Below are 23504 nucleotides of genomic sequence, written 5' to 3'. Positions count from 1 at the left end.
GGCTGTTTGTTTTCCTGTTGAGTTTCAAGAGTTATTTGTATATTTTGGCACAAGTCCTTTATCAAGTAAGTGTTTTGCAAATATTTTCTCCAAGTCTGTAGTTGCAATTGACTTTTATAGACAGAGTTTTATCTAACAATCTTGCTAAGCTGTCTCGTTAGTTCTAGTAGCATATCTGATATTCTTTGGAGTTTTCTACTTAGTTGTATCATCTGCAAATAATGACAATTCTGTTTCTCCCTCCCAAATCCATGTAACTTTAAAAAAAATTTGTGCATGCCTTTGACCAAGACCTCCCCAAACAATGTTGATTTTTTTTTTTTTTTTTTTTTTTTTTTGCAGAGGGCAGGGACAGAGTCTCCCTCTGTCACCCAGGATGGAATACAGTGGCACAATCTTGGTGGTTCACTGCAACCTCCCCCTCCCAGGTTCAAGCGATTCTCCTGCCTCAGCCTCCTCACTGGGATTACAAGCACGTACCACCATGCCTGGCTAATTCTTGTATTTTTAGTAGAGACGGAGTTTCACCATGTTGGCCAGCCTATTCTCGAACTCCTGATCTCAGGTGATCCGCCCTCCTTGGCCTCCCAAAGTGCTGGGATTACAGGCATGAGCCACTGCGCCCAGCCTACCTTGACCTTAAAAGGAATATTTTCAGCATTTCAAGTTTTTGTCAAATTTTGCTTCCTGTATTTTGAATCTCTGTTATTGGGTGCCTACACATTTATAATTATGTCTTCTTGATAAATTCACCATTTACTTATTATGAAAATCTTCTTTATCCTTGGTTATATTTCTTGTTGTTTTTTGAGAGGGAGTCTTGCTCTGTCACCCAGACTAGAGTACAGTGGCGTGATCTTGGCTCACTGTAACCTCTGAGGCCTGGGTTCAAGCGATTCTTCTGCCTCAGCCTCCTAAGTAGCTGGGATTACAGGCACGCGCCACCACGCCTGGCTAATTTTTATATTTTAGTAGAGACAGGGTTTCACCATGTTGTCTAGCCTGGTCTCAAACTCCTGACCTCAAGTATTCTGCCCACCCTGGCCTCCCAAAGTGCTGGGATTACAGGAGTGAGCCACCGTGCCTGGCTTATATTTCTTGTTCTGAACTCAACTTTGATATTTCTATACCGACACCAACTTATGATTAGTGTTTTTTCAGTTTTTTTCATTCTTTTATTTTTAATCTGTGTACATCATTATATATAAAGTGGGTTTTTTTAATACAGCATATTGTGATCTTACATTTTTATTTCAATCTGACAACCTCTGCTTTTTGGGTTTCTTTTGTGTTTTTTTTGTTGTTTTGTTTTGTTTTGAGATACAGTTTTACTCTGTCATCCAGGCTGACGTACAGTGGTGTAATCTCGGCTCACTGCAACCTCCGCCTCCCAGGTTCAAGTAATTCTCATGCCTCAGCCTCCCAAGTAGCTGGGACTACAGGCACAGTCCACTAGGCCCAGCTAATTTTTCGTATTTTTAGTAGAGACGTGGTTTCACCATGTTAGCCAGGCTGGTCTCAAACTCTTGACCTCAAGTGATCCGCCCACCTCAGCCTCCCAAAGTGCTGGGATTACAGGCATGAGCCACTGTGCCTGGCCCAATCTCTGCCTTTTAGTTAGAGTTCTTAGACATTTACATTGAATGCAATTATCAATACGATTGAATCTAACTCTACCAACTATTTTTTTCCAATTTTTCCTATATGTTTTTTGTTCCTCTTTTCTTGCTTTCTTTTAGATTTAGTATGTTGTAGTATTCTATTATGTCTATTTTATTGGTTATATATCTTTGTTGGGTTTTATTAATGGTTGCTTACAGTTTACAATATGCATGTCTAGTTTACTGCTATTCAAATATTTTTTTTTTTTTGAGACGGAGTCTCGCTCTGTCGCCCAGGCTGGAGTGCAGTGGCCGGATCTCAGCTCACTGCAAGCTCCGCCTCCCGGGTTCACGCCATTCTCCTGCCTCAGCCTCCCGAGTAGCTGGGACTACAGGCGCCCGCCACCTCGCCCGGCTAGTTTTTTGTATTTTTTTAGTAGAGACAGGGTTTCACCGTGTTAACCAGGATGGTCTCGATCTCCCGACCTCGTGATCCGCCCGCCTCGGCCTCCCAAAGTGCTGGGATTACAGGCTTGAGCCACCGCGTCCGGCCTCAAATATTTTACTATTAATATTTCATGCGTATTGTTAGAGCCTTATAACAGTACACTTCAATTTCCTCTCTCCCATGCACAGTGTAATTGTCGTCGTATATTTTGCTTCTACTTACGTTATAAACCACATGATAATTGGTCGTTGTTTTGGGGATGGCTTGCTTGGCGGCGTGCTTAGAAGCTGCCACTGTATCAGAGTTGCCTTTCCCTTCCCCACTTTGCTGCTTCAGAAAAGGGCATTTTGGGAGCAAGGAACAGCCTGAAGTTTATCATCATCTTAGAATACTGGTGTGCAGAACGAATGGTCTGCAGTTCACACAATGTGAAAGTCAATACGTGTCTAAGAATGAGAAAAGAAATTGAAAGAAATTTCTGGAGTCTCATTCAGGTTCTCTTGTTTTGTTTGGAGACAGGGTCAGGGTCTCACGCCCTCACCCATGCTGGAGTGCAGGGACATAGTCACAGCTCACTGCAGCCTCGACTTCCCAGGCTCAGAGGTGATTCTCCCACCTCAGCCTCCCAAGTAGCTGGGACTACACGTGTGTGCCACCACACCCAGCTAACTTTTTTTTTTTTTTTGTAGAGGTGAAGTTTCACCATGTTGCCCAGGCTGGTCTTGAATTCCTGGGCTCAAGCAATCCACCCACCTCAGCCTCCCAAAGTGCTGGGACTATAGGCACGAGCCAACATGCCCAGCCCTTTGTTTTTAGGACCTCTTTAAGCAGTTTACCAGAAATGTGCACATGGAAAGACTTCCTGATGGCCACCTGGCTTCTCTTCCCCACCTGGAACTCTAGGGCCCTGGCCAGTGAGGGCCCTGGAGCTCACACTTCATTAGCTTCATGGAGAGCCCCATTTACTGGTGTTATAGAAGACAGGAAATTTCTGATCTAGTCCCAGTGCTGACAGGTGAACAAGTACACTTCTCCTCTGTGAATCTGAGTTTGGCCCTGCTACGTTGCTGGTCCCCACAGTGGCTTTCTACTGGTTCTGCCTAGAGGTGCCCAGGCAGCTTGCTGACTTTTGGCACAGCCTTGGGAAAAGGCCTGCTTGGCCCAGGAGGTGGGCCTGGGAGACGGAAGAGAATTAGCCAGTGGTCCACTGAGGCTATTCCCCTACAATTCTTACCCCTTCCAAAATGCTCCCCAAACTGTATCCCTAAGAATCATCTGGGGCTGGGCGCAGTGGCTCATGCCTATAATCCCAGCACTTTGGGAGGCCGAGGCAGGCGGATCACAGGGTCAGGAGATCGAGACCATCCTGGCAAACACGGTGAAACCCCATCTCTACTAAAAATGCAAAAAAATTAGCCGGGCGTGATGGTGGCGCCTGTAGTCCCAGCTACTTGGGAGGCTGAGGCAGGAGAATGGTGTGAACCCAGGAAGGTGGAGGTTGCAGTGAGCCGGTATCGCGCCACTGCACTCCAGCCTGGGTGACAGAGCCAGACTTTGTCTTGAAAAAAAAAAAAAAAGAATCATCTGGGAAGCTTCTTAAAACACAGGTTCCAATAGGCATTATCTCCCCAAGAGTCTGAGTCAATAGGCCTGGAGGGAGCCCAGGAATATGCTTTTCTTGGAAACGGGGGCTTGCTCCATCTCCCAGGCTGCTGGAGTGCAATGGAATGATCATAGCTCACTATAACCTCAACCTGCTTGACTCAAGCAATCTTCCTAACTCAGCCTCCTAAATAGCTGAGACCACAAGTATGCACCACCATGCCCAGCTAATTATTATTATTTTTTGAGGCATGGTCTCGCTGTTGCTCAGGCTGATCTCAAACTTGGCCTCAAGTAATCCTCCCATCTCGGCCTCCCAAAGTGCTGCAATTACGAGCCACCAGGCCAGGCTAAGCAACTCCCTGGGTGCTTCTGACTCAGATACCTGCCACCCATGCTTAAAGGAACATAAGGAAGGCTGGAGAGGGAGGGGAGTTGTGTTAGCAGACATGGGAAGCTTCTTCCCGGACCATCTACATCTCCCTGTTTGGTTCTTTCATTTCAAATTATCTGGTAAAGCTGTGTGAGCCTCAAAGGAAGGAAAACAAGATTTGCTGAGAACCTTTCCCACCTTTACATCACTCACACAAACCTCACTCAGAAGTGAAAATAACTGGCCTCGGGTAAGGCAAAGAGCCTGGAGATGAGCTCAAGTCTTACTCTGAAGCCTGTGGTCTTTTTCACGTCTCGGGTACCTTGTAAGAAACGGAAAACGTTTACTGAGCACTTCTATGAGCCAGGTCCTCTCATGTACATTTTTTCATGTAGTCCTCATACTAGTCTATATAGATATCATCATCCATATTTTAGAGACGTAGAATTGAGGCTCAGTGACTGCATCACTCCTCCACAGTCAAACCGCTCACAAGCTGGAAGAACTGGAGTTCTCTCAAACCCCAATCTTACTCCGCTGTTCCTCTGCCTAGGAAGTTGACCTTCTCTCCAGGCCAGGGGAAGAGGTCGGTGTTGCTAGGCCATTAATGCTAATCCCATTCCCCCTGCTGTGTCCGGTTTAGAGGTGAGTGTGTTCTGGCCACTGAGACACGAGTGGAGTCCACTAGAGGGACTCTCAGAGAGCTTTCCCGAGAAGACTGGGGCCAGGCGCAGCGGCTCATGCCTGTAATCCCAGCACTTTGGGAGGCCGAGGCAGGTGGATTGCTTGAGGCCAGGAGTTCAAGACCAGCCTGGCCAACATAGTGAAACCTCATCTCTACCAAAAATACAGGAAAAAAAAAAGTGCTAAAAACAGTAAGTGCTGCCATGGATGTAAAGATAGTGGAACCCTTGTTCACTGCTGGTGGGAATGTAAAATGGTCCAGCTGCTGTGGAAAACAGTATGACGATTTCTCAAAAAATTAAACCGAGCATTACTATATGATCCAGCAGTTCCTCAAAGCCGGGCCTCCAAGAGATATTTGTCTACCCACATTTTTTTTTTTTTTTTTTGAGACGGAGTCTCGCTCTGTCGCCCAGGCTGGAGTGCAGTGGCCGATCTGGGCTCACTGCAAGCTCCGCCTCCCGGGTTCACGCCATTCTCCTGCCTCAGCCTCCCGAGTAGCTGGGACTACAGGCGCCCGCCACCTCGCCCGGCTAGTTTTTTGTATTCTTTTTAGTAGAGACGGGGTTTCACTGTGTTAGCCAGGAAGGTCTCGATCTCCTGACCTCGTGATCCGCCCGTCTTGGCCTCCCAAAGTGCTGGGATTACAGGCTTGAGCCACCGCGCCCGGCCTGTCTACCCACATTCATAGCAGCATTATCCACAATAGCCACAAGGTAGAAGCACCCACCCAAATGTCCACTGAAGAAGGAATGGACCGGCCGGGAGTGGTGGCTCGACGCCTGTCATCCCAGCACTCTGGGAGGCCGAGGCAGGTGGATCACCTGAGGTCAGGAGTTTGAGACCAGCCTGCCTAACATGGTGAAAACCTGTCTCTACTAAAAATATAAAAATTAGCCGGGCATGGTGGTGTGCGCCTGTAATCCCAGCTACTCGGGAGGCTGAGGTGGGAGAATTGCTTGAGCCCAGGAGGCAGAGGTTGCAGTGAGCTGAGATCACGCCACTGCACTCCAGCCTGAGTGACAGAGCAAGACCCTATCTCAAAAAAGAAAAAAAAAAGAAAGAAAGAAAAGAAGAATTCAAGTCACACAGTAATGATCAGGAATCCAGTGCTGTGTAAACTAAGGTCTACCTGTACCTGTATAAATAAAAATGTTGGGCTGCCTTAAATCTTACCTCTCTCCCCAGGGGCAGAAGCCTGCCTCAGCACCAGGACCTAGCCCTATGTATGTATGTACCTTGGAGCACCGTGGCAGAGCAAGCACTTTGACCAGTTACGGGCAGAGATGAGGCTTCTCCTCTTGGGCTGATCACTGATAACCCAGAGTACCACCTCCCTCCCCTTTTCCTTCAGAGGCTACAGTTCCAAGTGTCTCCTGAATTATTTTCTCCAAGGAACCCCAGCATCCTAGATTGGCCCCTATCACTCCCACATGGGCGACCCCCTCTACCGGCCACTACCACCAGATACTTAGGATACTAGTCTGCTAGAGGCTGACATCCCTCTTCACGAAGACATTGGGGGGTGAGGTGAGATGGGGCTCCCCGTCCCCCACAAGCCCTTTCCTTCAGGTCCCCAAGACCACCATGCAAGACTGCTCAGGTGCACCAGGCCCTGGGCCCCACAGTCAGTAGGGAGCCGCAGTCCTGCTAGCCAGAGGCCCTTCTTTCATCCCCAGCCACAAGCTGGCTAGATCCATTTAATTCAGCACAGATAGCACTTTTTCTTTTCCTTCAAGATCAGAAGTCTAAATAAACTATATTGAGAAAAGAAAGAAATTCTCATGTACCAGGCTGTCTCAGTTTGTGGAGTTAATGGGTTCCCAAAATTGTGTGGCATAGCCTTTGGTGTGTCCTGCTCCATGTGGAATAGAGAAAGGGCTGCCTTCAAGCTCTGAGGTTGATGACATTCTCCCTTCGGGAAAAAAAGTTTTCAAAGGAAGGAAGGTTTCCCATTTCCCTGAGGTACTTTCATTGGCTCATGCACTCGATAAGCACACCAACCATGTACCAGAAACTTATAAACATGATTTCCTATTTACAAAGGCCTTCTGGCTTCACAGCTTTTCTGATCCACAAATTGCACTGGACTATTTCAAGAAGTATTTCCAAATCGCCGTTTTGTCAGAAGTCAGTACAACCTCTCTGAGCCTTGTATTCTTATTTCAAAATATAGTAAGAGCTGGTGCAGTAGCTCATACCTGTAAGCCCAGCACTTTGGGAGGCCGAGAAGGGCAGATCACCCGAGGTCAGGAGTTCAAGATCAGCCTGGCCAACATGGCAAAACCCCTCTACTAAAAATACAAAACCCAGCCAGGCATGATGGCGCACGCCTGTAATCTCAGCTACCCAGGAGGCTGAGGCAGGAGAATCACTTGAACCCTGGAGGCGGAGGTTGCAGTGAGCCAAGATGGAGCTATTGCACTCCAGCCTGGACAACAGAGCGACACTCTGTCTCAAAAATATATATATACCTAGTAAGACTCCCTGTCCTGTCAAACTCACAAAACTATATGCAGATCACCTAAGAACTGCCGATGAACACAGGAGTCATGTTGTCATTGTTATAGTTAAAGAAAAAGATTGGTTGATTATTTTAAAACGGGATGGGGTCTTGCCATGTTGCCCAGGCTGGTCTTAAACTCCTGGCCTCAAGCAATCCTCCCACCTTGGCCTCCCAAAATGCTGAGATTGCAGGTGTGAGCCACCACATCTGGCCAAAATTTATTGTTAAATAGAAAGAGGGGAAGCAAGATGGAAGGGCCAAGCCACCTGTTAGAGCAGAAGCAGTTCTAGAAACCACATCTCATAGAGCTCAGGGTGCAGAACTGCTGAAGCCGTCCTCCTTCTTTCTGGCTGGGCACCTCTCAGGGCTTCAACACAATGATAGCCATGAGTTTTACTAACTCAGACTGAACATGTCAATCATGGTGCCTGTCTTACCCCACAGTTTATTCTAATGAAAACTCTGCAGCACCCAGCACACCCTCACTGCCTTTTCAGGAAAGCAGTGCTAGGCTTCTCTTAACTAGGGGTTTGGACCAAGGGTAGGGCCCCGATCCAAAGGCAGCTAGACCCCAGGAAGATACCCACAAAAGTAGCCTGGCTTCACCAATAGCAATGTGGTAATTACCAAAGTCAATCAGACCACATGTGGTAATTACCAAAGTCAATCAGACCACATCCCTCAACAGAACTGTCTGGGAGGATAGAGTGATTATCAATGGGAAGAGAGAAAGAGGGCAGGCCTGCATAGGGAACAGGGAGGGAAGGCTCGGCCCACAGGGAGGACCCAGCTCCAGCACGCCTCAGGGCTGTGATCTAGCCCCATTTTCAGTACAGTGTTTCCTTATAACAAACAAACACATTTCCCCTAGATTCCTTTTTTTTTTTTTTTTTTTTGAGATGGAGTCACATTGTCTCCCAGACTGGAGTGCAATGGTATGGTCTAGGTTCACTGCAACCTCCGCCTCCTGGGTTCAAGCGATTCTCCTGCCTCAGCTTCCTGAGTAGCTGGAACTACAGGCCACCATGCCTGGCTAATTTTTGTATTTTTACTAGAGATGGGGTTTCACTATGTTGGCCAGGGCTGGTCTCGAACTCCTGACCTTGTGATCTGCCTGCCTCGGCCTCCCAAAGTGCTGGGATTACGGGTGTGAGCCACCACGCTTGGCCTCCCTTTAAGGTAACTTTACCTTAAAGGAATCTGAGGCTAGATAGAAAAGTCTCTAAAAGAGGAAACGAAAAGAGCTTCACTAACACAAAAACTCAACCTGACTTACCTTCTGTGGCCAAGAGACACGTTTCTGGAATATCTACACCAGAAAACACTCAACCACAGATGGCTGAATAATGAGGCACTACATTTTTGTTGGTTTTTTAAACTGGTTTTTTAAACTGGTTAAAAAATTTAAAATTTTTTGTTTAAAACTGGTTTTCAGCTAGAAAGAAGATGGATATGGGAGGAAGAAAAGGTCCCAGGCTGGTCCTAATGCAGCTCTGCAAGATCAGAGATCAAAGCTGTCACCATGACATACTGCAAATTCCTAAGCTTGGGGGTGGAGGTGGGGCAGGGAGGGGCAGTGGCAGAAGGGACCACCTGCAGGTGCTCAAGCCCAGCAATCTAATGCAGCCTGGGTGCTCTCTCTGCATCCAAGGGCCATGTTTCTGCTGAATTGGGGCTTTAGTGCGAGACATCTGTTGGTCCAGCAAATCTGGTAGAAGCTACCGCTCTGCTGTTGCCCTGGGAGAGATCCATTCTAATCAACAGCCAGGAGGAACCAATTGAAGGCTGATGGCACAGTGCCAAAAAGGTAAGGCTTTGTGTGGGTACCTAAGAGTGAAACTAGGAAGACAGAAGACACATATGACACCACCCTAATAAATTCTCTCAGTAAGTTGAGCATTTATATTATGCTACGTGCTTATACGCCAAGCCTGTGTGTGTGTGTGTGTGTGTGTGTGTGTGTGTGTGTGTGTGTGTCCGCACAGACTGAGACACAATATCCGCCAATTTCCTTAGCCTAGTGAAGAGGAAGTACTGTGGAAGGTCACAAGACAGTTGAAACAAAAAGGCATGGCTACATTCAAATTAAGGGTCAGCGAATCAACTGTAGTTTGTCTATTTCCTTTCAGAAAGAAACAAACCCAGAAAACATTAAATAAGTGGAATTTCTTACACATTATTCAACAGCACCTCTATTCTAGGATTTGAGAATTCAGCAATTGGGTATTCTTCTAGCGGTCTCTTCTTTACCAGCCTCTTAGCTTCAACCCCTCCAAGCAGAGAGGGTTCCACTGGGCTGCTACCTATAGAACAGCTTTTGATTCAGGCATCACGGGACACCCCACCCCCACCCCCAGTCAGCTATAGGCAGGATAACAGGATGGCTTTCCTCCTAAGGATGGGGCTGGCTATGAGGTTTAGTGGCTTTTCTGGTAAAAACGCCTTCCTCTATCACAGACCTATGAAACAATTTCATCTATCTGGGCAATGGCAAGAATAAAGAAGCTAGGAAAAATACAAAATGCACCTAACCAACCCCAAGTTACAGAATTACAGAGAATTCTTCCCTATGGGGCACCAGCTCCTGGCCCCGGCTCTGTGGCGTATACCTTGTTTTTTCCATTTTTCATCTTCCTAGGTTCACCATTCAAGTATCAGGCATTATGATCCTCCACCTCCCACCCTTCCCCCAGTGATTTTTTTTAAAGACAGGGTCTGGCTCTGTTGCCCAGGCTGGACTGCAGTGGTACAATTGTAGCTCACTGCGGCTCAACACTGGGGCTCAAGCCATCCTCCCACCTCAGCTTCCCAGGTAGCTGGGACTACAGGTGGGCACCACCACACCCAGGTCAATTTTTAAATTTCTTTGTGGAGAGGAGGGCTCCCCATGTTGTCAGGCTGGTCTTGAACGCCTGGCCTCCAACGATCTTCTCATCTTTACCTCCCTAAACGCTGGCCCCTTCCCCAGCATTGACTCTCTACGTCAAGGGGGAGGGGAAATCCTTGCCTGGAAGGCACCAGGGACTCCAAGGCCACCTCAGCAGAGCACCATCAAGCAGAGAGCTTCCAGGCTCACAGTTTGGCGTTTTTAGCTTGCTAGTGAAAACGGTAAGCTGGGCCGGGCGCGGTGGCTCACGCCTATAATCCCAGCACTTTGGGAGGCCGAGGTAGGTGGATCACCTGAGGTCGGGAGTTCGAGACCAGCCTAACCAACCTGAAGAAACTCCGTCTCTACTAAAAATACAAAATTAGCCCGGCATGGTGGCGCATGCCTGTAATTCCAGCTACTTGGGAGGCTGAGGCAGGAGCATCGCTTGAACCCGGGAGGCGGAGGTTACGGTGAGCCGAGATCGCACCATTGCACTCCAGCTCTGGGCAACAAGAGCGCAACTCCGTCTCAAGAAAGAAAGAAAGGAAAGAAAAGAAAAGGGTAAGCCAGTGAAAAGCTTGCCAGCTTTGGCCCAGGAGGCAGTGAGGGGAGAGGGAGGGGTGGATGCTAGTCTGGGACCAGACCATTATCACAGTTTAGTAACCACCTGTAAGGTGTGTCGGGCTTTCAGAGTCCTCACAGCACTTTCACTTCTACTGTTTTACTTTCATCCTCACAAGTCTGTACAGCCAGAGTATCATTAGCAGGTTTTTATTGATGAGGAAAAGGAAGACGTTAAAGACCCATTCGGGAGCCTCCTGGAGTCCCTTCCCTTTGTTCTTTCAAGTCTAGCACTAGTTTCCAAACTCCCCTGTCCCAACCCCAGCCCAAGCCACCGTTCCTAAATGCCTGTCAACAAAACATAAAAGTAGAGTTCGCTCACTTCAAAGCGGGATGTGAAGCGCAGCATCCTGCTTTAAACGGTTTTTTGGTTTTTGGTTTTTTTTTTTTTGACGGGGCGTGGTAGCTCACGCCTGCAATCCCTGCACTTGGGAGGCTTAGGATCGCTTGACCCCAGGAGTTTGAGTCCAGCCTGGGCAACACAGTTTTTTTTTTGTTTTTTCTGCCTCAAAAAAAATTAAAGGCACTGCAGAGATTGAAAAAGCTTTCCCACCTTCTCCCCTGCAGTGTTTAGAAAGAGACAGTCCGCCCCCGATTCAGCGGGGGGAACCCAGGGCTCCGCGGCACCCGCAGGCTTCAGTTACTGCACCGAGGTCCTCGGGCCAGAGAGAGGCTGCGAGGAGGACGCGGCCGGTTTAGCGCGCTACGAACCTCAAGATCCATGCACATCCCCCCAACATTCCATGTGCTTTCATTCCTACGGCGCTGGGTTTACTTTCATTTATTGCTTCTGTTGACCAGGAAAAAAAAACAATGCTGAGCGTGCACAGGCGGCGCAAAGGGGGGCCGGCTCCTCGTGGCTGCCCGGCGGCGGGGCTGGCGGGCGGGAGCGGCCTGCTCCGGCCGCCCGGGGGCGCTGCTCTGGGGTCGGGCCGCGGCCTCGTGGGCGCCCTGCGCGCGGTCCAGCACCAGCAGCGGGATCTCCTCCAGCCGGTCGGGCCGCTCCTTGCACCGCAGGTAGCGCCGCCTCCACGTCGCCAGCCTCTGGAGCAGCCTCTGCAGGCTCGAGGGGCCCCACAGGCCGCGCTCCGGGCCCGCCTTGCCTGAGCGCGCGTGAGCTTGCCTGAGCTTCTTCCTGCGCGGGCTGCGGAACAGCCGCCGCCAGCACCAGCAGCCCGAGCAGGAGCCGCCGTCGCCGGCCACCACGCGCCGCCCGACCGCCTCCGGCTCCCCGCGCGGAGCGGGGCCCCGCTTCAGGCGCGCCGCCTCCTCCAGCAGCTCATGCTGCGCGCCGCCGCGCCGGGGGCCACCAAGCCGGGGGGCCGCCATGGCCCGCGCAGGCCTGTTCTCCGAGCGCGGGGCCCACGTCTCGGGAACCGTCGGGCTGGACAACCCCGCTGCTGCCTCCAGGACTCCAAAGGGCCCCTCGCGTCCTCTCCCGGGAAGGTGCCCACAGGCCCCCTCCACGCGCTTGGGTTGCCCAGGAAACCCCAACGGTGACCCCACAATGCCCAGCAGAGCCCTTGCCCTCTGCCGCTGGCGGGGTCACCAGAATCCAACGACCCAAGGAATCCCCCAAATAAGTCGGCCAAATTTCGCTGCGAACTGATTTTTCAAATATGGCCTCACCTGGACAAGAAGGAATCTTAGAAGTTCCTGGGGTCCAACTCCTGGTTCACGAACACACACGGCGTCCAGGAGCGGGGGCTGCGCAGCGTTCCCTGGGTCAAGGCGTGGGTTTCAGCCTCAGGTGTGTGGCCTGGAGATTTGTGTTTTGTGAACTGGTTTCAGGTGGTCTGCCCTTTTCTGTTAACAGGGAACCAGGGTTTCAGGAAAGATCTCAAAACCTAATTTTCTTCATCTGGTCTCACTCAAAGGCCTCTTGTAGGATTGATTGATTTTTTTTTTAATAATTTTTTTTTCTGATTGCAAACGTAATATTTTTGAAGAAATTTTTGTAAAACTAATACAAAAAATACTCCTTTTTTCTGCTTTTTTGTATATATTTTCATACTTGTTAATTTTCTCCAATTCCAGGCAAAGTTAAATAATAATAGCTGCTCTGGGGGCTGGTCGCGGCGGCTCATGCCTGTAGTCTCCGCGGTTTGGGAGGCCGAGGTGGGCGGATCACTTGAGCCCAGGAGTTGGAGTCCACCCTTGGCAACATGGAGAAACCCTGTCTCTACAAAAAATGCAAAAAAATTTCAGGGCATGGGAAAAAAAAAAAAGCTACTCTGGGCACAGCCCTGGAGGGAGGGGAGGGCGGTACCCAGAGCTGCTCTGGCAGCTGACTCCGTGGGGCCCCTCCCCGTGGAGACTGAGTGGGATGAAGGGTCAGGCTATGCACTAAAATACAATACAAATATTGAAAATAAATTTTTTTAAAAAATGAAATTGTTGCCCTCCTACCAAATGGGAAATTAATTTTATCACTGAATAGACATGAAGAAACTGGACTTCAAGGTTGTCCATCTCAGTATTCTGGCAAAAAAGCATGAAATTGAGCCATTCCTTGCAAAGACCAGGAAATCCAGCATTTCCTACAAGAATGGGGAGTGCTTGGAAAAGAAGAGCTGGCAGAGTATCTCCAGATGCTGACAAGCTTGTAGGACGTCCGCAGGGCTGTTCGTGAGGCCAACCAGAGAGGCCCAACTGTGAGTTCTGTCCCTGTCCTTCGGGAGAGGCCCTGCAGCCGACCCTGGGCCAGCCCTGGAGGAACACATCTACTCAGGTGTGTCCTTTCTGCATTCCCTTTCACGGTCCTTAAGTGACTACATCACCTAGTCCAGACCAACACACTGTGCCCTGAGCAAGGTAGAAGATCTGGGGACAAGCCTCTGCCCGTGTTTCCTTGTTTCATTCTTCACAAGGATGAAAACGACTCCACACTCCTTAAGTTTGCCCCCACCTCTCTTATTTTCTCCTTAACAACTCATGCACAGAGCAGTGGTGCTGAGGGGCTCTGCTGCTGGCCCTGTTCCGGATGGGCAGGGCCCCTGAGGAGGGTAAGTCGAGAGGCAGAGGGCCAGAGGGAGGGTCTGGATGACCTAACCCAGCCTTGAAGTTGCCCGTTTTCATCAGCTCTTCCCTGTGTACTCAGCACCCTCCCAAGACCATCTGGGCCTGGCCCTTCCACCTTGCTTTGAGGGTCTGCTCTGGGACCCCCACAAGTGAACTCTGTTGAGGATGCCCACGACCTGAAATGGGTTCTGGAATCTTGGGTTCTCCATGGTCATCCCCACATGTGTCTCCTGACAGACTCCACTCCCAGTAGCAGGGATCAACCTCTGCTCCTTAGAACAGGAAGCTGGGCAGACATGAGCAGGGCAGGAGACCTCCCCTGCCAGGAATGTCAGACAACCACCAGGTGATGGTCAGGTGGTTGTTACTCTTTCGAACATAATAATTGGTCACAGCAGGCATCAGGAAAAGGCAGGCTCCCAACAGGTAGAAAACACCTAACGCTGGTGATGAGCAGCTTCCCAATAAGTTCTCAGGAGTTGGGTGAGTAGGTTCAAGTATGTGCACTAAGAGGCAAAGTGGCGGAGTTTAACTGGTATAGGACCTTCTAGGAACACTCAGCTGACTCAAATGAGTATGCGCACAACTTCAGTAAACACACTATGCACGCGGCCCCTGCTCTCAAATGCAAGATGCAGCCCAGCACACGCGCAGACAGCCCACCTCAAGAGAGGAATTGGGAGAAGGAACACAAAGCCCCAGAAGCATGCCAACACATAAAATCCCAAGTCAAAGGCTGAACAGTGCACTTGGATCGCTCAGGTCGCCCATTTGGCCCTCTTCAACTGTGCTTTACTGCCTTTAGTTCCTGCTCCAATACTATCTTTTATTCCCCGCTCTATCACCCTGGCTGGAGCGCAATGGTGCGAGTTCAGCTCACTGCAACCTCCACCTCTGGGTTCAAGTGATTCTCCTGCCTCAGTCTCCTGAGTAGCTGAGATTACAGGCACACGCCACCACGCCCAGCTAATTTTTGTTTTTTTAGTAGAGACGGGGTTTCACCATGTTGGCCAGGATGGTCTCAAACTCCTGATCTCAAGCGATCCACCCGCCTCGGCCTCCCAAAGTGCTGGGATTACAGGTGTGAGTCACCGCATCCAGCCCTACCATCTTCAGCTGAAACAAAGATAGAAGGGTATAGTTGAGGCCAGGAAAGAGAAAGTGACTAGGATAAAAAGGGTAAAAGAGGGTAAGATTTGTTATGCAGATTAAATCAGTGCCTTCTCCAATAATCAGAGTCTCCAGTGACTCAGAGTCATCTTTCTGTTTCTAGTACCAGGAGGGAGACACTCTTACAAATGGAGAGTATTTATTTATTTATTTATGAGACGTGGTCTCACTCCGTTGCCCAGGCTGGAGTGCAGTGTCGCGATCTCAGCTCACTGCAACCTCTGCCTCCTGGGTTCAAGCCATTCTCCTGCCTCAGCCTCCCGAGTAACTGGAATTACAAGCACACGCCACCACATCCGGCTAATTTTTGTATTTTCAGTAGAGACAGGGTTTCACTATATTGGCTAGGCTGGTCTGGAACTCCAGACCTCAGGTGATCCACCCGCCTCAGCCTCCCAAAGTGCTGAGATTACAGGCGTGAGGCACCAGGCCCGGCTGTATTTTTTTTTTTACAAATGTAAATTTCTCTTACAAAAGGGTAACCACTCTTGTTTTCAGAGCTTCTCCTGTCTCTGCTGCTTCTCAAAACAACCAGCTCAAAATAATCTTTATACCTGAGAAAACAAAACTAGCTCAGAGATGTCTGAGCTGTGTGAAGTGTGCAGGCCCAGATTCACAAGGCTACAGGACTTCAGTTGTGGACCCTTCGCATCCCACGCTCCTACACATGCCTGGGGGCAATTATTTAATTTTGTTCCTGACTAGCCTCACCCTTTATCTTCATGTTCTTGGAATTTGTGATACAAAGAACAATGTATGGCCAACCAATAGCTTAATGTTACTGTATTTATCTATTTTTTCTTGAGGCGGAGGAGTTTTGTTCTTGTCGCCCAGGTTGGAGTGCAGTGGTGTGATCTCGGCTCACTGCAACCTCTGCCTCCCGGGTTCAAGGGATTCTCCTGCCTCAGCCTCCCGAGTAGCTGGGACTACAGGCACCCACCACTATGCCTGGCTAATTTTTTTTTTTTTTTGTATTTTTAGTAGAAATGGGGTTTCACCATGTTGGTCAGGCTGGTCTTGAACTCATGACCTCATGATCTGCCTGCCTTGGCCTCCCAAAGTGCTGGGATTACAGACATGAGTCATGACACCCAGCCAATTGTAGTGCAAATTCTTGGTAACAATTTAGGAACTGCCTCTTCTTTCTCTTTATTTTTTATTCTTTCTGTTGAGACAAAGTCTTGCTTTGTCGCCCAGGCTGGAGTACAGTGGTGCAGCCTTGGTTCACTGCAACCTCTGCCTCCCGGGTTCACGCCATTCTCCTGCCTCAGCCTCCCGAGTAACTGGGAATACAGGCGCCTGCCACCACACTTGGCTAATTTTTGTATTTTTTTTTTTTTTTTTTTTTTTGAGACGGAGTCTCGCTGTGTCTCCCAGGCTGGAGTGCAGTGGCGTGATCTCGGCTCACTGCAAGCTCCGCCTCCCGGGTTCACGCCATTCTCCTGCCTCAGCCTCCCAAGTAGCTGAGACTACAGGCGCCCGCCACCACGCCCGGCTAGTTTTTTGTATTTTTAGTAGAGACGGGGTTTCACCATGTTAGCCAGGATAGTCTTGATCTCCTGACCTCGTGATCCACCCGCCTCGGCCTCCCAAAGTGCTGGGATTACAGGCTTGAGCCACCGCTCCCGGCCTAATTTTTGTATTTTTAGTAGAGGCGGGTTTCACTATGTTGGCCAAACTGGTCTCAGACTCCTGACCTCAAATGATCCACCCAACTCGGCCTTCCAAAGTGTTAAGATTACAGGTGCAAGCCACTGCGTCTGGCCTTCCTTGCATTAAAAAACCCACTTGTAACTGCTGCTAATTAGAGTGTATATTCAGGGCAACTTGAATCTATGCTCCCAGATTGCAGTTCTCAAGCTTGGCCCAAATAAACTCTCTACCTATATTAGTTTTGCCTCTGCTTTTTCCTTTTAAGTTGACATATCCAGTGTAGCTGGCAGGATCCAGAGTGACTATCCCCCCACCTCCTCCCCACTGAGAAAGGAGAAAGGAAAAATCCGGCCAGGCAGGCAGTTACGGTGGTTCCTCAGTTGAATCCTTCCACAGAACAGCCTGCAGGCACAGATGAGGGAACTTGCCAAGGGGGCCTTGCCTAAGACGTGCCCACAGCTGCACAGATAAGAAAGGGTACACAGGTGACTTGCCCAGACATGCCCACAATGGAAATTTCCATCGCCTGACACATGTGCCATAAGGGGAACAAAGCAATATGGAGTAACTCAAGCTAAGGGCCCACATTCACATTAGGAGGATGGGGCGAAGCTACCAGAAATTGGCACCGTATGCAAATGAGATGCCCAGCCCTCATCGGTTTCCTATAAAAGCCTTTGCATTCAACTGTAAAACAGCCACCCTCCTCTGGTTCCCATCTCTGCAGCGGAGAGCTTGCTTCTTCCACTTACTAAACGTCTGCTCCAGCCTCACCCTTTGTATCCACACTCCTTAATTTCTTGGTCCTGAGACAAAGGACTCCAAGTGGTACCTCACAACAAGAGGCTGCTACATTGTGGTGCGGTGGCGAGACTAACGCCACCGCTGTTTCTGAAAATGGCCCTTGATACTAGCGTGAACTCTCTGTCCTCAGGAGTCCTATTGTAAATGCCCAATGGGTTCACCCTGCCTGCTGCCTAGACAGAGCCGATTTATCAAATCCAGGGGAATTACAATAGAGAAAGAGTTATTCAAGCAAAGCCAGCTGTGCCGGAGACTGGAGTTTTATTATTACTCAAATCAGTCTCCCCCGAGCGTTTGGCAGTCTGAGTTTTTAAGGCGAATGTGGTGGGTTGAGGGGAGCCAGTGGGTCAGGAGTGCTGATTGTTTGGGTTGGACATGAAACCGTCAGGAGTCGACGCTGTACACTTGTGCTGAGTCAGTGCCTAGGTTGGGGGTGAGGCCGCAAGATCAGATGAGCCAATTTATTGATCTGGGTGGTACCAGCTGGGTGGTGTCTGCAACATATCTCAAGCCCTGTTCTTAGATTTTATAGCAGTGATGTTACCTCCAGGAGCAATCTGGGGAGGGTCAAAATCCCGTAGCCTTCAGCTGCATGACTCCTAGACCATCATTTCCAATCTTTTGATTAGTTTGTTGGTCCCACAAAGGCAGTCTAGTCCCCAGGGAAGAAGGGGCTTTGTTTCCAGAAAGGGCTATCTTCATTTTAAACTGTAAGTTCCACTTGGCTGGGCACGGTGGCTCACACCTGTAATCCTAGCACTTTGGGAGGCCAAGGCCGGCAGATTACCAAAGGTCAGGAGTTTGAGACCAGCCTGACCAACATGGTGAAACCCTGTCTCTACTAAAAATACAAAAATTAGCCAGGCATGGTGGCTAACACCTGTAATCCCAGCTACTTGGGAGGCTGAGGCAGGAGAATCACTTGAACCCAGGAGGCAGAGGTTGCAGTGAGCCGAGATCACGCCACTGCACTCCAGCCTGGGTGACAAGAGTGCCACAATGTCTCAAAAAAAAAAAAAAAAGTTCCACTCCAAGTTAGTTCAGCCTACACCCAGGAATGAACAAGGACAGCTTGGAGGTTAGAAATAAGATGGAGTTGGTTAGGTGAGATCTCTCCCACCATCTCAGTTACAATTTTGCAATGGTGGGTTTCACTATTGGGTGTTTCTGGTGAGTTCTCCTGAATTCAAACTTCTCACTCTTTGGTTGAAGGTCTAGACTTTACCAGAGCTGTCTTGCAAATGCTTTCTTGTCTTTGAGCCTGAGGGCCTCAGTCTCTGTCCTCGCACAGGAAATTTGGGTAAAGAGCTATGCAGAGAACTGTCTTTATTCTACCTCTGCCTCACAGCAGAGGTTCAAATCAAAGGATTGGCAGTTAGCCACCAGTGGTTTTGTTTTACACAATTTCCTTCCTTCCTTCCTTCCTTCCTTCCTTCCTTCCTTCCTTCCTTCCTTCCTTCCTTCCTTCCTTCCTTCCTTCCTTCCTTCCTTCCTTCCTTCCTTCCTTCCTTCCTTCCTTCCTTCCTTCCTTCCTTCCTTCCTTCCTTCCTTCCTTCCTTCCTTCCTTCCTTCCTTCCTTCCTTCCTTCCTTCCTTCCTTCCTTCCTTCCTTCCTTCCTTCCTTCCTTCCTTCCTTCCTTCCTTCCTTCCTTCCTTCCTTCCTTCCTTCCTTCCTTCCTTCCTTCCTTCCTTCCTTCCTTCCTTCCTTCCTTCCTTCCTTCCTTCCTTCCTTCCTTCCTTCCTTCCTTCCTTCCTTCCTTCCTTCCTTCCTTCCTTCCTTCCTTCCTTCCTTCCTTCCTTCCTTCCTTCCTTCCTTCCTTCCTTCCTTCCTTCCTTCCTTCCTTCCTTCCTTCCTTCCTTCCTTCCTTCCTTCCTTCCTTCCTTCCTTCCTTCCTTCCTTCCTTCCTTCCTTCCTTCCTTCCTTCCTTCCTTCCTTCCTTCCTTCCTTCCTTCCTTCCTTCCTTCCTTCCTTCCTTCCTTCCTTCCTTCCTTCCTTCCTTCCTTCCTTCCTTCCTTCCTTCCTTCCTTCCTTCCTTCCTTCCTTCCTTCCTTCCTTCCTTCCTTCCTTCCTTCCTTCCTTCCTTCCTTCCTTCCTTCCTTCCTTCCTTCCTTCCTTCCTTCCTTCCTTCCTTCCTTCCTTCCTTCCTTCCTTCCTTCCTTCCTTCCTTCCTTCCTTCCTTCCTTCCTTCCTTCCTTCCTTCCTTCCTTCCTTCCTTCCTTCCTTCCTTCCTTCCTTCCTTCCTTCCTTCCTTCCTTCCTTCCTTCCTTCCTTCCTTCCTTCCTTCCTTCCTTCCTTCCTTCCTTCCTTCCTTCCTTCCTTCCTTCCTTCCTTCCTTCCTTCCTTCCTTCCTTCCTTCCTTCCCTTTTTGAGACAGAGTCTCACTCTGTCATGCAGGCCGGAGTGCAGGGGTGCGATCTTGGCTCACTGCTACCTCCACCTCCTGGGTTCAAGCAATTATCATGCCTCAGCCTCCCAAGTAGCTGGAATTACAGGCGCATGCTACCATGCCCAACTAATTTTTGTATTTTTAGTAGAGATGGTGTTTTGCCATGTTGGTTAGGCTGGTCTTAAGTTCCTGACCTCAGTGATCTGCCTGCCTTGGCCTCCCAAAGTGCTGGGATTACAGGCGTGAGCCACCACGTCCGGCCTACACAGCATGCTTTTAAGATGACAGCTGTTTTCTATCACTTGAAAATTCTGACTTAGCTTTTCATTTCTGACCAGTTATTCCTAACTGGAAGTATACCCACTTTTTGCTCTCCCAGACAGGTATGAGGGTCCAATCCCCCACAACTTGAGCACTCTGCTGCCACCTGGCAGGTATAGTCACATTTTGACCCTAACCACATCCCTGACCTTGGTCACTTTTGAAAAGTTCATTGGCCGGGCGCGGTGGCTCATGCCTGTAATCCCAGCACTGGGAGGTGGAGGCGGGCGGATCACGAAGTCAGGAGATTGAGACCATCCTGGCTAACACGGTGAAACCCATCTCTACTAAAAATACCAAAAAGTTAACTGGGCATCTGTAGTCCCAGCTACTCAGGAGTCTGAGGCAGGAGAATGGCGTGAACCCGAGAGGTGGAACTTGCAGTGAGCTGAGATCACGACACTGCACTCCAGCCTGGGCGACAGAGTGAGACTCCTTCTCAAAAAAAAACAAAAAAAGTATTTCGTCTTTCATCAATTATGGGAAATTAAGCTTCAAAATCTAAGTGCTCTTCTTAGAGACATCAGCTGGATTTATGTACAGCACTGATGGAAATTATCTTGTAAAAAGCTAGGTAAGTGAAACCATCTAACCCAGGAGAGCCACAAGCAGCAGTAGCCAAAAGAGAGATTCTCTGAATGTCTAAAATAATTCATCTGCACACACAATTGGGGGAAAAAAAAAACCAAAACACTGGTTTTAGACCCAAACCAACCGAATGGGAGACGTCCTTTATGTTTGTCCTTGCCGAAATCTGATAAGAAGATATTTGAAAATATTATTTTTGGTTTTTTTTCCTTTCCTTCTTTGAGACAGGGTCTTGCTCTGTTGCCCAGGCTGGAGTGCAGTGGGCCATTCTCAGCTCACTGCAGCCTGAACTCTTGAGCTCAAGCAATCCTCCCACCTCAGCCTCCTGAGTGTCAGGCCTCTGAGCCCAAGCTAAGCCATCATATCCCCAGTGACCTGCACATATACATCCAGATGGCCTGAAGCAACTGAAGATCCACAGAAGTGAAAATAGCCTTAACTGATGACATTCCACCTCACCCTAACTCATCAATGTACTTTGTAATCTCCCCCACCCTTAAGAAGGTTCTTTATAATTCTCCCCACCCTTGAGAATATACTTTGTGAGATCCACCCCCTGCCCCCAAAACATTGCTCTTAACTCCATCACCTATCCTAAAACCTATAAGAACTAATGATAATCCGCCACCCTTTGCTGACTCCTTTTTCAGACTCAGCTGGCCTGCACACAGGTGAAATAAACAGCCATGTTGCTTACACAAAGCCTGTTTAGTGGTCTCTTCACACGGACACATCAGACACTGAGTATCTGGGACTACAGGTGTGCACCCCCACATTCAGCTAATTTTTTTATTTTTTGGAGAGACTGCGTCTCACTATGTTGCGCAGGCTGGTCTTGAACTCCTGGCCTCAAGTGATCCTCCCACCTCAGCTTCCCAAAGTCCTGGGATTGTAGGCATGAGCCACCACACCTGGCTTTTAGAGCTTTAGGGTCGGAAGTCAGCATAATTAAAAGCTGACATCTGGGCTATCATTTTTTAGACAAAGACCAAAAGTCCCTCCCGGTTTTTTCCTCCTTTGGATCTTTGGGAATTTTCTTAGTTGACTGAAACCCCTTTTTAAATGTGTTTGATTCCTCAGTTTGCTTCCTACCTTGTTGGCATAATTTTTACTGAAAAACAGCGTAAAATTTGATGGCCTTTCAGAAAGCTTAGAATCTCCCCAAATTGCCTCTTTTAACACTTGTTCTTCTATTTCCTTCCACTTGAAACCAGCACTGCAAAATTATAAGTGAGGCAGCGAAGGCAATCTAACCTTGCCAACTCCATCTTGCTTTTAACCTCCAAACTGTGCTTGTTCATGCCTGGGGGTAGAGGGAACTAACTTTGGAGGAACCTAGTTTATAGTTTCACTTTGAAACAAAGACGAAGCCGGGCGCGGTGGCTCAAGCCTGTAATCCCAGCACTTTGGGAGGCTGAGACGGGCGGATCACAAGGTCAGAAGATCGAGACCATCCTGGCTAACATGGTGAAACCCTGTCTCTACTAAAAAATACAAAAAACTAGCCGGGCGAGGTGGCCGGCGCCTGTGGTCCCAGCTACTCGGGAGGCTGAGGCAGGAGAATGGCGGGAACCCGGGAGGCGGAGCTTGCAGTGAGCTGAGATCCGGCCACTGCACTCCAGCCTGGGCGACAGAGCCAGACTCAGTCTCAAAAAAAAAAAAAAGAAAAGAAAAGAAACAAAGACGATAACAGCCCTTTCCCAAAACAAACTCCCTTCTTGCCTGGGGACTAGACTGCCTTTATAGAAAAAACAAATTAGCCAAAAGATTAGAAATTAGGAGTCATGCAGCTGGAGGCCCCAAGATTCTGAACCTCCCCAAATTGTTCCCCGAGACAACATCACTATTGTAAAATCTAAGATCGGTGCTTGAGGTATTTGGCAGCCCCTGCATCTGATGGATCAGCTGGCACCACCCAGATTAATAAACTGGCTCATGTGAACTTGTGTTTCCCAACCAGAAACTGACTCAGTGCGAGATTCAACTCCGTATGATTTCATCTCTGGCCCAACCAAGCAGCACTCCCGACTCACTGCCCGCCCCTGCCCACCAAATTATCCTTAAAAACTCTCATCCCCGAATTCTTGGTGAGACTGATTTGAGTAATAATAAAACTCCAGGCTGGGCGCCATGGCTTTCGACTGTAATCCCAGCACTGTGGGAGGCCAAGGCAGGCGGATCACCCGAGGTTGGGAGTTCAAGACCAGCCTGACCAACATGGAGAAACCCCGTCTCCACTAAAAATACAAAATTAGCCGGTCATGGTGGCGCATACCTGTAATCTCAGCTACTCGGGAGGCTGAGGCAGGAGAATCGGTTGAACCCGGGAGGCGGAGGTTGTGATGAGCCGAGATCGTGCCATTGCACTCCAGCCTGGACAACAAGAGTGAAACTCTGTCTCAAAAACAAAAACAAAAAAAACCCAAAATGTACTTTCCTTTCCCCTTTATTATTATTATTTTTATTTTTGAGACAGAGTTAGGCCGGGCGCGGTGGCTCACGCCTGTAATCCCAGCACTTTGGGAGGCCGAGGCGGGTGGATCACGAGTTCAGGAGATCGAGACCATCCTGGCTAACGTGGTGAAACCCCGTCTCTACTAAAAATACAAAAAACTAGCCGGGCGAGGTGGCGGCGCCTGTAGTCCCAGCTACTCGGAGGCTGAGGCAGGAGAATGGCGGGAACCCGGGAGGCGGAGCTTGCAGTGAGCCGAGATCGCGCCACTCACTCCAGCCTGGGCGACAAAGTGAGACTCCGTCTCAAAAAAAAAAAAAAAAAAAAAAAAAAAAAAAAAGAGAAAAGAGACGGAGTTTCATTCTTGTTGCCCAGGCTGGAGTGCAATGGCGCAATCTTGGCTCA

General features: G+C 49.1%; 1 protein-coding gene across 2 annotated transcripts in view; it reads right to left on the bottom strand.

The window, feature by feature from the left end:
• The window catches only part of C1H1orf202 (chromosome 1 C1orf202 homolog), a 65646-nt gene that overhangs the window by 23016 nt on the left and 19126 nt on the right, over window positions 1–23504 (bottom strand). Inside the window, exon 3 of one of the 2 annotated variants that reach the window (XR_006697579.2) lies at window positions 12334–12510. Coding sequence is in view for 1 of the 2 variants with exons in the window: in XM_045390991.2 (XP_045246926.1) it covers window positions 11482–12033 (552 nt within the window). In the remaining variant the exon portion in view is untranslated. Of the gene's footprint in view, window positions 1–10792; window positions 12511–23504 lie in introns of those variants that run through there. The other variant, XM_045390991.2, reaches the window with a different exon arrangement.

This window comes from Macaca fascicularis, chromosome 1, assembly GCF_037993035.2.
Source record: "Macaca fascicularis isolate 582-1 chromosome 1, T2T-MFA8v1.1".
Taxonomy (NCBI): domain Eukaryota; kingdom Metazoa; phylum Chordata; class Mammalia; order Primates; family Cercopithecidae; genus Macaca; species Macaca fascicularis.
The sequence above is the reverse complement of the archived record's forward strand: the minus strand, read 5'-3'. Positions and strand labels throughout refer to the sequence as shown.